This window comes from Salvelinus namaycush, chromosome 11, assembly GCF_016432855.1.
Source record: "Salvelinus namaycush isolate Seneca chromosome 11, SaNama_1.0, whole genome shotgun sequence".
NCBI classification, from domain to species: domain Eukaryota; kingdom Metazoa; phylum Chordata; class Actinopteri; order Salmoniformes; family Salmonidae; genus Salvelinus; species Salvelinus namaycush.
The window spans coordinates 22719093-22732715 of NC_052317.1; the positions used below are offsets into that span (position 1 = coordinate 22719093).

Here is a 13623-nt window from a genome sequence, read left to right on the forward strand (position 1 = left end):
CCTGTAGTCGAGTATTCATTTATGTCCATCTGAGGGTATTTTAGGGCTCTATTCAATCTGTATCACTGAAGCGTTACAGATTGAGTGGTTAGAAATGTAAAGGTAATTTCTGATTGAGCCAACATATGCAGGGTGTACCGTGAATGGGAACATTGCCTTTAAATTTCAATAACGCTGAACTTCCATGATATGGATTGAAGTAACTATGGGCCCTGGTCAAAAGTAGTTCACTAAATAAATGGGTGCCATTTGGGTTGAAACCTATGCCTATATACGCAATAAAACCTGGGAAATATCTAAACGTTTCCAGGGTAAGACAGAAAAATATTTTTCTTGAACTGTCAAAGTACTTTTTGGATAAGTTAAACAATGTTTGCTCTGCACATTTTTTTTACATTTTCAAACATACTTTTTCTCATATTGTTGGCCTTACCATAGGCTGAGATTCTATCCCCGTAATAGTGTGCTTGACATTTACAGGTCAAGTGTAAGTCATTTTCAATTGAACTGACATGCATGTTTACCGTGAAAGCGGGAATCCCGGCCCTATTCTTGAAAAAGGTTGTGGTTGTGATTATAGGTTGTGATTATAGGATGTGAAAAACATTACTTCCATATAGCCAACGTTGGGGAAAATGAGAGAAAGAGTTTGCCAAAGACATGAAGATGATTCAAATGAGTCATTTGTTTCACTTTCACCGCGTTGAAAGACTTTGGGCTGGATTCATTCCAAATCGAGAAAGATGCTCGTAAAACATTTTAAGGTAAGTTCCTATTGAGCTGACATATGCAGCGGTTACCGTGAATGCAGTTACTGCGGACATTGCCTTTAAATTTAATCCAAACTATAATGCAGATCTTACGCGATACTTCTGCAATATGGATTGAATCCAGCCCTTTCTCGCACTTGAATGAACCTACGCAAGCTTTATCAGTTTCCTAACACGGAACCCAGACTGGCTGCGCGCGTGCATCATCGTGCATAAATATATTTTGTCCACCCACACCAAACACGATCACGACACGCAGGTTAAATATCAAAACAAACTGAACCAATTACATTAATTTGGGGACAGGTCGAAAAGCATTAAACCTTTATGGCAATTTAGCTAGCTAGCTTGCACTTGCTAGCAAATTTGTCCTATTTAGCTAGCTTGCTGTTGCTAGTCATCTCCCTTCCAGGCTTTTTCTTCTCTTGACTTTATATTGCGATTGGCAACTTTCATAAATTAGGTGCATTACCGCCACTGACCTATTTAGTCTTTCAGTCACCCACCTGGGTATAACCAATGAGGAGATGGCACATGGGTACCTGCTTCTATAAACCAATGAGGAGATGGGAGAGGCAGGACTTGCAGCGCGATCTGTGTCAGAAATAGAACTGACTTCTATTTTAGCCCTTGGCAACGCAGACGCTCGTTGGTGCGCACGAGCGGTGTGGTGTGCAATAATTTAATAATATAGATTTCTACATTTATTTTGCGACGCGAGCGGTGTAGTCAGGGTGTTACAGGCTGACTACACCGCTATAATATTCAATTATTGCACCCACACTGCTGGCGTGCGCCAACGAGTGTCTGCGTTGCCAAGGGCTAAAATAGAAGTCAGTTCTATTTGTGACGCAGATCGCGCTGCAAGTCCTGCCTCTCCCATCTCCTCACTCCCACATTGCTTTTAAAAGCTGCGATATAATAAAATCCCGGCCTTAATTGTATTTGTTTTCAGCCACCAACAGCATTTACATTCAACCATGCAAACTTGCTCACAAGTGAGTTCTAGATTTCCAATCCAGCTGTTTTCTTCATACGGAAAAATGTTTTATTTGAAGATATCAATGTTCCCAAACATGTAGATACAGTAGGCCTAAGACTTTCTTCTGGAAATAAATTAACTGAATAACCACTAAAAGCAAACATGTAAACCTATTCCCCAAATGAAGACTTCAGTCCTTTCTTCATTACAAAAAGATGTCAAAATATACATGAAATAGAAAAACTATATTGTGTTACTTCCATAAATGTTCCAATGTGCAAACACTGAAATAGTCATTCTTGAATACTTGTTTCTGATTGGCTTGAAGGGCATTCTAGAGCGTGCATTATTTCCCTATTACGCATGGTAGAATTCAATGGCTGTAGTTCATTACATATTCTATGTTTGATCTGCTTTTAAAAGCAAAAGTTGAATTTAAAACATTTCCATTGTTAAATCGATTTTCATAACGGCAAGCTAGGACTGATGGTTTGTTAGCTAACTAGCAAGTATGTTTGTTTGGTTACAACTACTACTACTACTATCTTGTAAACTTGCTAGCTACTTCAGTGGATGTTGAAACATTTGTACCGGCAAATGAACACATTTTTGCAACGGTATAAAAGGGATAATCAACACCGGGCTCTGCATTATCTGGAAAATAATGCAACTCCGCTAGCTCATCGTTCACTATCTTCCATAGAACGCATAGCCCCTCGTTGATTATCCCTTACATATTTCACTACATGCAAACAAATATATGCATGTATGAAAGTTGCCATAGTTGATGGATTTTGTAATACATTTTGAAAACAGTAATACATATCTTCAGATTAGATTTTCATATGGGTAGACCTGTGTAAACCTTTCATAATAGGAATGGCTCAGATCTATGCCACCAAATATCAGCAGTGTACCAGATGGATTTGCAACAAGTAGATTTACAGCACTGTGACAAGTATAGGATGGGACAATTATTTTTCAATGAACAGCTATGAAACAGTATAAACGTGCGTCTCAACCGAGGGCTATGAGCAAAGCACACACTCATCTTACTTTGTAAATCTCTAGAAACGGTTCACTGTAATGTTTGTGATTAGAATGCATTGCCTCTGTTGAGATAAGCCTTTCAAAATAAAAGTGGCAAAACATTAAATAGTTCAGATGTGCACAGACTGCGCTGATGAGACTGGCTGACTCAGTATTTGTTCTTTCGCAATCAATCATTCTTGGTTACATATCTTTTTTAACTCGTAATAGAGCAAACTGATGGATTTGATTCATTATACTACCATAGAAGATATTACATAGCAAGTTTTCCATATGTGTATGAACATAAAGTTAACAAAACAAAAATCTCATATGTAACATATCAAATATGCTTGAGCCTATGATAGAATTACATTGAGATGCAACGTCTGAAACAGCAGGTAGGTAGCCTAGCAGTTAAGAGCGTTGGGCCCGTAACCAAAAGGTTGCTGGTTTGAATCCCGAGCCGACCAGTTAACATCTGTCAATGTGCCCTTTAGCAGGGCACTTAACCCTAGTTGCTCTGCTAAAATTTAAACACTGTGTACTGCTGCAATAAACAAACATTTTATAGTCAAAATCATTGAAATATTTATTTAATTGAAAGACTTATGCCAACTCAGTTCAGACATTTTTTTTATATAAAAAAAAAAAGCCAGGGTCATTCTTGCCAATAAAAAAAATGCTGTGTAGATACTAGAAAGTGCTTTTAAAGATTCTAATGTGTTGAACTAAAACATTCTTAGCCATGAACTTTACCGTCAAATCATGTATGATTCCACACAGATTTAAGGTTTCACTCTCCCCCAAAACTGCTCTTCCACCTTATGATAGTTGCCTCAAGATTTATTCCTCTAAAGGGTTTCCGTAAAAGTGTTGTCTTGTACTTTTTCCCCTCTGACATCAATATAGGAGCCCTGATTGATCTCAATGTAAAAAATATTAAGGACTAAACTTTCTTTTTAAAATTCTGGTGAAGATCTCCAACCTGTTGTTTCAGAAACACGTGTTTGACATGCCAGCACAAAGACATACTCATCATCATTCCCACCGGAGGCGTTTGTACCATCATCATTCTCACACAGACATTTCTCAAAAAGTGCTTTTGATCCTTTCAGAGCTGTTGTTTGTCTCAAATGCAGTACTTCTCAACATGATGTCTGACATATACAGAGTTGAAGTTGTTGCGTTGTTTGAAGGACATAAAGGGGGTGACTATAAGGATTCAGACTGTCCTCTCAATAACTGCACACATTTTCCTTGGTGAATCCTAGGTCTTTTTAATTAATATAGATCTATATTTTATATACTTGATGTGATACTAGTATTCACTCAAGATAATACAATGCTTTGTTTTTATATTAGCAAATATTCAAGATTAAAACATTCTTGAATGTCCTCTCATATACTTCTAAAGTGAACAAAATAAATTAAAATCAGTTTTTGTACATACTTACATGATATGAAATAACATAGTGTTTTCCTTCAATTGAAGTATAATGATATTGAACATGACAACTGAGTAAAAGGCTGCTGTAGTTGAAATAATCACACCCTTGTAGTTGGGACAGTTACAGAAAAATAAATGTTAGCGCAGAACTAAAAACGTAATTGTAAAAAAAAAAAAAAAGGACCAAACACAAAACAATATATTGTACCTCATATTGTAAAGTTCAGGGACAAATTGATATGTCCTGTATCAAAACATATCTGTATTTGTAATGACTGATATCATAAAAAAAGGTCAACATAAAATACCATTTGCCACAGCTTGTAAATATTCTTAAAAAATACCCTAACCTCTTAGAGGGCAGATTTTAAAAAACGAGCGACTTCAGCAATACGTAACATCAAAATATATACACACTTAAAGCAATAACCAAAAAATCTCAAATCTAATAAACTAGACTGGCACTCTCCCATCATCTACACACAGAGCTCCTTCCATTCCAATCTTTCACTACACTAACCAGTCTCCTGTTCCTGACAATTCTAGGCATTTTTGTTTTGAACTAGTGACAATGTCCCACAAACTAGGCGAGCACCTGGGTCCAGGACTCTCCCTCCTCTCCTCAGAGACCAGAGGTCCTGTTGCATTGCAGTATGTACATAAAGCTCGGCCCGTCGGTTCAAGGCCTTGTCTAGTAGGTCTCCAGCTGGCAGGCTACATGTTATATGCCACGTAGATGGGGTCCAGCTGGTCGGCCAGGAAGCCGTCCCGGAGGTGCATCCTCTGCTTCTCCCCCCGGGAGTTGATGGGGATGACCCCAATGTCCACCACCACCACCACCCCCACGATCAGGTAATGTTCCTCCAGAACCACGTTGGTCACCAGGGGCACCAGGTCCAGGGCCTCCTGCTCCGAACCATCCAGTTCCACCACCACCACTAGGAGGTTGGTCCACGTGAACACCGCACTGAACGGGAGAGACAGACAGACAGGTTCAGTCAGTTTAAACAACATGAGCTACTGGTCTGAACCATCCAGCTCCAACACATGTGAACACTGCACTGCAGCAACAACAACAGTATAAGTAGGTATTGTGCATGTTGTAAGTTAGCTACTCACTCTGGCATTTCAACAAACAGTACAATATAAGTCAATCTAGGGCATTTCAACTGGTCACCATTAACAACTTGAAATTGGACAAAACCAGCTTGATATTTGAACAGAAAATAATTTGGTAAAATGCCCCTACTGCATTTGTTTGTCCTGATATGATATATACAATAGGCTGATCTGATCATTCTATACATCTGACCTGTATATAGTTAACTAAAGTTTTTCTGCATCGTACTGGCCGCCTACTTGCTTTCTCTCTTGGATAAAATGTCCCGAAAACGTTGAGCTACACCAGAACCACAAATCCCCAAGCTACTGTATTTTATCAGGATGCTTATCATGTAGCCTTATGAAGTTACAGTCGTCACCATTCTGTGATGCTCTTATGCGTCCTGATAACAGAGGTCTCGATGTCGATGGGGTGGTACCTCATTCCCCTCAGCTCCATGGCCTCATCCAACGCCCCCACCACATACAGGGCATCGTGTCGCTCTGCACACACAAACATAATTACAAACTGCTGCTACTGGATGTGAAGCTCACCTGTGAAAGTATGCATGATAAGTACATTTGTAATGAAGGGAACACGTAGCTTACCCCCGCTGGCATCAGTGAGTTCGGTCCTCCTGAGGAAGCCCAGGTATCCGGTGCGGGCCCAGTTTGTCTGTGTGTCTCCAAAGCTCAGACGGGAGGTAAAGTGGTCTGACTGCAGGGCCTCGTCTCCATACACTGTGAAGTAGCCGCTGGCATTGTGTCCACTGCACACCCAGATCTGTGGACAGGACAGAAATTCGATGTTTCCACTTTGGACACAAGCGTTTTAATTCATGCTTTTTAAGTGAGATCCTCTGGGGATCCAATCCATGTCTAGTTGTATGATTGTTCACCTAGAACAACTCAGCCCTTAAACTTACAGGATCGCTGGACTTATCGCTAATATCAAACATGTGTTATAGTGGATCTGTGTCCAGACCAATCCAGTGACAAATGTGTACTTTTAGACCAATTACATAACACTTACTGATCTTAGAACATTACACTGGATATCTAAGATAATGGTGTGCTCCTTAAAGGGAGCCCACCATCAACAACATCTGTGAAAATGGCGTGTTTCTATGTTTTGTAGTAAAACAGAGAGGAAGATAGTGTCCCCAATGACATCATCGGTGTGCATCCTGTGATTTGAACCAATGGCATTGCCTACTAATTGGTTGATGAGGTCATTGGTAAAACCATCTTCCGCTATATATTTTACTACAAAACATAGAAACGCCCTATTTTCACAGATGTTGGGGTGGAGCTGGAATATGAAATTTCCCTTTAACATCAAGTGAGACTGAAGTTATGTGGGCTGACTCTTGAAGTACACAGAGAGAGACTATTGTAGTTTAATCTAATGAGAGAGTGAATATCTAATGAGCTATGACACTTAAGTACAGAGAGAGACTATTGTAGCCCAATTTACTGTAGCTTGTACTGAGTTCAATGAGTGAGTGATGTCTCAACCGACCTCTCCAAGATGCGAGTCTCCCAGCGGTCCCTTGGTCTCCGGGTTAGCGATGATAATTCGAACCCCAGGTAGAATCTGATGGCATTAAGGAAGAGACGATTAGTGCTTTCATCTCTCCACTCCTCTCTCCTTTCAGAGAGGCCATTTATGTAACTGATTTACTGGGTTGAGGCACAGTGAAGTGGCCCGACTCCCTCTCTCTCCCAAAAGGGCGCCATTTAGTAAGTAGCCACAAACTGTGTAACAGGATTTAATGTTGCGAGAAAAAGAAACCTCATTATTGTGTGGTACAGACTGATCCTGATCTCCTGGCTGGTCCATGTGAAACAGAGCAGAGCGCTGCCACAGCCGGGGCACAATTAACTCTCACCTACACTTCCTCAATTATGGGGATGGGTTGCTGTGGAAACTAACTACACGACTAGACGAATCACAGCACAGCACTGCATAAACACTACAGTTTAATCTCAGTGATTAAAAATACTTCAGAGTTTACCCTATGTCTATGTAAATGACTACCATTTGTTTGTTCATTCACCAAGTCAAGCAGGGACTCACTTTTCCAGATTCCATGAGTGGTAAACTGTGTGGAGAACCTCTCTCTACCAGACGAACCCTGTGAGGGAGGGAGGAAGTGAAGAGTTACTGGGCCTTCTGAGTCAATACTGTGGTTGCGTCCCAAATGGCACTCTATTCCCTATATGGTGCACTACTTCTGACCAGAGCCCTGTGTTAATAGGGAGCCATTTGAGACACACCCTGTGAGTCAGCGTGTCATCTGGCTAGTCCTCATCGAGCACTTCATCATCAAGACTAAAGGATAGTGGAGAGCAATAGATTACATTCTGAAACCTTTTATTTCACATTTCATCAATGCAGCAGTTTATACAAGCCCTTTTAGTCTACAAATTATACTTTACTTTCAACACAAACACAATAGCTACATCCCAGGGAGGAGGACAGTGGTGGAGACAAAAACGACTGTCTAGAATCACACAGTGTGTATGTGAATAGCAGCAGCTATATTTGTGAGCGGTGGGGCCCAATGTGCAGCATGCTGCCTGATACAGGGCCCCTCTGTGGCCCTGCTAGTACACTGTGTCTCAGACTCCGTCTGCATTCAAATGGCAACCTATTCCCTATATAGTGCACTTCTTTTGACCAGAGCCCTATGGACGCTTGTCAAAAGTAGTACACTATAAAGGGAATTAGGGTGCCGTTTGGATGTACCTTAGTCCAGAGCAGCTGCAGGCTGGGTCCTATTGATGTGTTGACTGGGTGTGGGAGAGGGACGTATGTCCTAAGGGTGGCTCTACCCAGACCCACTGTTCTAACCCCGGGCCGTCTTAAAGACCCGTTTCTAATCTTAATGACAGACTTAGTGAACACAGCTAGAGGCTCCATAGCCAGTTATATCAAACTGCACTATTTTAGTGTCACAAGGAATGCATCTGGCTCCAACTTTTATGCATACAATGCGGTGGAACTATTCCACTGTAAATTGACACTGCAGAGATAATGACTCCTGAACAGCTAATCAAATGGCTACCCAGACTATTTGCATTGCCCGCCCCCCCCCCCCCCTCCTCCTCCTCTTCTACACTGCTGCTACTCTGTTATTATCTATGCATAGTCACTTCAATAACTCTACCTACATGTACATATTACCTCGACACCGGTGCCCCCGCACCGGTACCCCGTGTATAGAGCCCCGCTATTGTTATTTACTGCTGGGTCTTTATTTTATTTTTAATAGGTGTTTTCATAAAACTGCATTGTTGGTTTTAAGGGCTTGTAAGTAAGCATTTCATGGTAAGGTCTACACTGGTTGTATTTGGCGCGTGTGACAAATACAATTTGATTTGAGTCTTCAATGTCATGCGAGCATGGTCCGAGATATTGTTTTGGTTGTGAGCAACATTCTGTTGGCATAGATGTCATACCTCTGATTCTGAAGACCCCCTATGTGTGTCACTCCCTGACAAATAATAAACAGTACAACAGAAAATGCACCACTTGGTGTACTATATAGCTCATTTCTCAAATCATGTATTCAGTTCAACAAATGCTCAAGAGGATGTTCTGATAGGAGCCCTTACCTGTCGTGCCTCAGCGCTCTCATGTCCACATACACAGTGGTTGGGTCTGGTCCCGAAGTTCCCTGCAGAATGACAACATGCCAGGGTTAGTGTACGGGCTAGGATGTCTGCTGCCTTACAGAACCATGAACACAGAGCTGTCTAGATGCTACTAGCATGTTCGTGCTTAACAGAATGCCTACAGATCACGCTGGTTGTGAATGGCAGCTTTGAGACAAGTCCAACCAACAATACTAATCCTAGTGGGCTACTAACTATAACATTGACAGACCATGGTTGTGGAAGAGGACAATAAGAAAAGGTTGAAATCATTAAAAACCAAAAAGAACAGAACAGGGCCCGTATCCACAAAGCACTGACAGTTTGAGGTACCGCAAAGGAAAATTTGGGATAACGCTCACTGACAGGGTTGCAAATGATAACCAATCGCAACGAAGCGTCGCCAGCTGTGCACGTTTCTGACAACCACGGTGTGGTTTGATATAAATTGTCCCCCACAATGAAATCAGGGATGGGACTGTAGATCTGTCTCCGTCAGTACGTTCATTCGTACTTTAGTCACACGTGATCTCAGACAGCACTAAACTTGACTAAACTTGTGTGAATAATGCGTCTTGCCATGCATCATTTGTGGCGGACGACGAGTTGCCTCATTTTTGCCTGACATGACCACTTTGCCTACTGTTCATTTTTACTTGCCGATAAATAGCAGAAAGCTTTTTAAATTTATAATTTTCACCGAGCCCAATCAAAGTTAACATAGGCCCTAGCTTTCAATCGCCCTACTTATAGGCATGCCTAATTCAGGCATCTTTAAAGAAAAGTGATATTGCGCTCAAGGATAACTTGAAATAACATGATATAGGTTAATTGATGAAATAATCCACAGAAAACAAATGAGATTATTTATTAGCCTGGTGGTTAGAAGTAATTAGGCATATCATGTGAAATCATTGTCAAAAGCTTACGAGACTACTGTTGCATGTAGGTCTAGATTATTTATAGGTTGATCCGAAATATCAAAAAATGTCTTTCAACAACTCCAAATCAATTGCCTGCAATGGCACAGGAACCACTGAATCTATGCCTTTTTCTACTATCTATCATGACACCTGCTGGTAACTCCTAACTGGTTAGGACACCTCATGAGGTCTCCTAAATATCTGTTGACTAAGCTTCAAGCTTAGCTTTTATTTTGACCCATAATAGTAGTAAAACGTCTCTAGCCTCAGCACTCACGACCAATTTTCTAGTGAGAGACGCTTTGTGGATATGGCCCCAGAGCAGAAGGAAAATGAAAAACGTACCCACAAAAAAAAAAGTGCACCTAAAAACTGTTCTGAGATCAGATCCAGTCTGATCCACCTCATGCAAACACAGAAAGAAGCCACGAAACAAAAAACATTTTGTTTTTTTAAAGAGGAAAGGAAAGGAAGGGGAGGGAGAACACACAACCAGATGAGAGGAGGTAGACATGGTGATATAGTGCATCATGTCTGAACGAGCAAACACAATCTGTATCTGTCCCTTCAATAGATGGTTTTGAAAGCTGACAGTTCAGTAAAGAGGCTTGACTGGCCAGACACGAGAGTCAAAGCCACACAGACAGAACACAATCCCAACATACATTACATTGAACACAGAGGCACCAAGTTGAACAGTAGTGTGCGTGTCTGACAGTGTTTTCTATCTAATAGGTTAGTGAAGAACCAAAAAAAACATATGAATAAAGAGGAGAAACCAGCCAACAAAGAAATAGAGAAAGCACAGAGCAGCTTCCCCTCCCCAGACTTCCTCAGCCTAGCTCTGGTCCAGGGTGTTACATGCAGCTTGGTGTGGCGCTTTCCTCAACGCCCTGGACTAGAGCCATCCCCGGCCTTCCCCAGGTAGATTGCAGTGCACCCGGGATTCAGCAGCATATTTTAATAGCATGGCTAAGGCTTTGGCAGAGGAAGCAGCAGAGCAGCATCCACCACCAGAGAGAGAAAGACAGCCATAGAGCTACACATGCTAGATCCTGACTCATTCCAGCCATAGACAGCCAGCTATAGAGCTGCACATGCTAGACTGACTCAGACCAGCCATAGAGCTACACATGCTAGATCCTGACTCAGTCCTGAGCACAGGCAGACCAGAACACAAGGTACCATCAAATAGGACACACTATACAGTCTTATAGCAGTATCGCAATAGTACGGTACTACAGTATGTATCTACAGTCACTCAAACATCGAGCAGGCCTACACTATGACAATACTACTACTACTGCAAATACTTCAGTCACACTGCACTGAACTAGAATTGTTCAGATCGGGAATGTGCTTTAGTTCACTGAGGCTAATTTGGACTAGGCTATTACCACTAATATAGTACTATACAAGTGATATGATGGTTTTGTACTCTCACTGCACTTTGTCTCTCTGGGTCTCAGAAGGAAAGCAGTCTAGGTGAGCTGTGGCAGTATCTATCCCAGGGCAAACTGGAAGCTGTCACTGATATGATATGACCACACTTGACAAGTTGGCCCAGCACAGGTTAACGTTTCAGTACTGCAGGGATTTAATATTAACGAGCCGACTTTTTCTAAGTGCTGAGAGCTTTGCTAAGAGGGGTCTCAAATGGCACCTTTAGACAGTAGAACATATTGCTGCTACACAAACAAAACAGTGTGTGTGTGTGTGTGCATGTCCCAAATAGCACCCTTTCCTCTAGATGGTGCACTACTTTTGACCACAGGCTATAGGGCCCTGGTCAAAAAGAGGTGTGCTATATAGGGAACAGGGTGCCGTTCGTAACTCAGCCTATAACAGCTCACCAGAGTGGCAACGGTTGCCTTTCCCTGTTATATCAAATATGGCCACAATATCACCATATAACCCTTAAATCACATCACTGTAACTGACCTTTGAATCACACATCCTGTCCACCTAGAAAGCTACTGAGAAGCTTTGAGAATGGCTGTGCCTGTGCCCCAATATACTGCTATCCCTGTTCTCTACCCTGTCCCCCCCACCCCTTCCACCCTGTCCCCCCCACCCCTTCCTATCCTAACCCGTCCCCTGCCTCTCCCTCCCTTCCCCTGCCTGCTCACAACACCTGATGAAGAGGGTGATTAGGGAACGTGAAAATCCCCTACCTGGTCAGCAAGCTTCCCCAGCCTGTGAGGCTATAGCAGCAGCAGGAGGAGAGTGAGGAGGAGGTAGGAAGGAGAAATAAGGGGGAGGAGGGAGGAAGAAGGGGGCGAAGACAAAACGAAGTATAAGATGTGGGTGGGGTTATGCAAAACAGAGGGGGGAAAAAACAAAAATGTCAACTATAGAAATGGGAAACAAAAAAACAGAAGCAGCCTTAAACTAAATAAGAAGCTATGTTCTAAACTACTAGGCTTATCAATGGTAGCAAATGTTGGGACATTTATACATGATCAGTTACATTTACATTGATAGTATAGATCAGGGTTGGGCAACTTCGATAGGGCCGGGGGGCCACAAAACATCTGAACTCAACATGAGGGGTTGCAGTGGCTCGCGAGTCCGCGTACCCACAAATCCATACCCACACATCCAGTCAGAGGTGGCCCTAGTCTTCTGGGGGCCCTAAGTGAAATTGTGTTACGTATACTCAAGTTAAGAGAAGCATGCAGTAAGTCAGAGGTAATCGCTTATTTACAATAGAGTTTAAGAGGGAAGAATCTATACATGTCAAATAATGGTGTTAAATCCAACATTTTCAACAGGCTTCTCGGCTTTTTGTCGATCCTTCAGATATGATTGATGGAACAGCGAAGTACACCTGAAACTGGTGCAAATAGTATTCTGATCTCCATCTCATTAACATTTGAATAGCAAAGCTTACAATTTAATATCATTTGAATAATAAAGCTTGCAAATAATAGTTGAATCATGTAAAAGAATGAGCCCAAAATAAAAGCATGAAGTAGCAGCATGTGTAAATGCTTATGGACAGCTGAGCTCCAGAGACATAGTGTGCATCCTAAAAGGCACCCTATTCCCTATATAGTGCACTACTTTTGACCAGGGCAAATAGTTGTGCATTATTTAGGGAATAGGGTGCCATTTGAGACGTGCTCAGTGTATATCTGGTAATAGTTTTTGTTGTTGGTGAGAAGCAGAGGGCAGAGTGTGAGATATGTAGAGGACATCTATGCATGTTGGCTTCTCCTCTTGTGAGCTGTAAACCCTGCCAGGAGTATTACTATAGGCTGGCCCTGGGGCAATAGTGGCTTCCCATGTTAAGTCACATAAATACAGATTAATGACTATAGGCCATTAAATTAAATCAGATTCATCTCCCTCACCCCAAAAAACAAGCAAACTGCAAGGCAACTAGAGAGTTCACATAAAGTCTCTAAATAAAACAAAACACCACTAACTTCCAAGACTTGAGGAAAAGGCTTTGCAAACGATACTGGAGGCAGAGAGAATGACAAGAAACAGTCGCACGCCTTTCAACAAACACAAGACAACAGAGCCACAAACACCCATTGGCTAACATGTATCAAAGAGCACGTTGTCTACTATGGTGGAAACATTGGTAATAGGATCCATTAAATGTTGGATGCATCGACATCACCAGCGTGCTGGGGTTGTCCTTCTCATTCAGACTCTGAGTCCCACTGGTGACAGATTGGGGACAGAGAGAGGCAGCAC

General features: G+C 41.9%; 1 protein-coding gene across 1 annotated transcript in view; it reads right to left on the reverse strand.

Annotated features, from left to right (window-relative positions):
- Positions 1-3360: 3360 nt before the first annotated feature.
- LOC120055925 (disco-interacting protein 2 homolog C-like) overlaps positions 3361-13623 on the reverse strand; it is a 98840-nt gene continuing 88577 nt past the window's right edge. The window contains exons 31-37 of the mRNA XM_039003979.1: positions 12090-12119; positions 8954-9015; positions 7413-7470; positions 6855-6929; positions 5942-6116; positions 5713-5836; positions 3361-5198 (exon numbers count right to left, since the gene is read on the reverse strand). Of these exons, the coding sequence (XP_038859907.1) occupies positions 4946-5198; positions 5713-5836; positions 5942-6116; positions 6855-6929; positions 7413-7470; positions 8954-9015; positions 12090-12119 (777 nt within the window). The 3' untranslated portion in view covers positions 3361-4945. The remainder of the gene's footprint in view (positions 5199-5712; positions 5837-5941; positions 6117-6854; positions 6930-7412; positions 7471-8953; positions 9016-12089; positions 12120-13623) is intronic.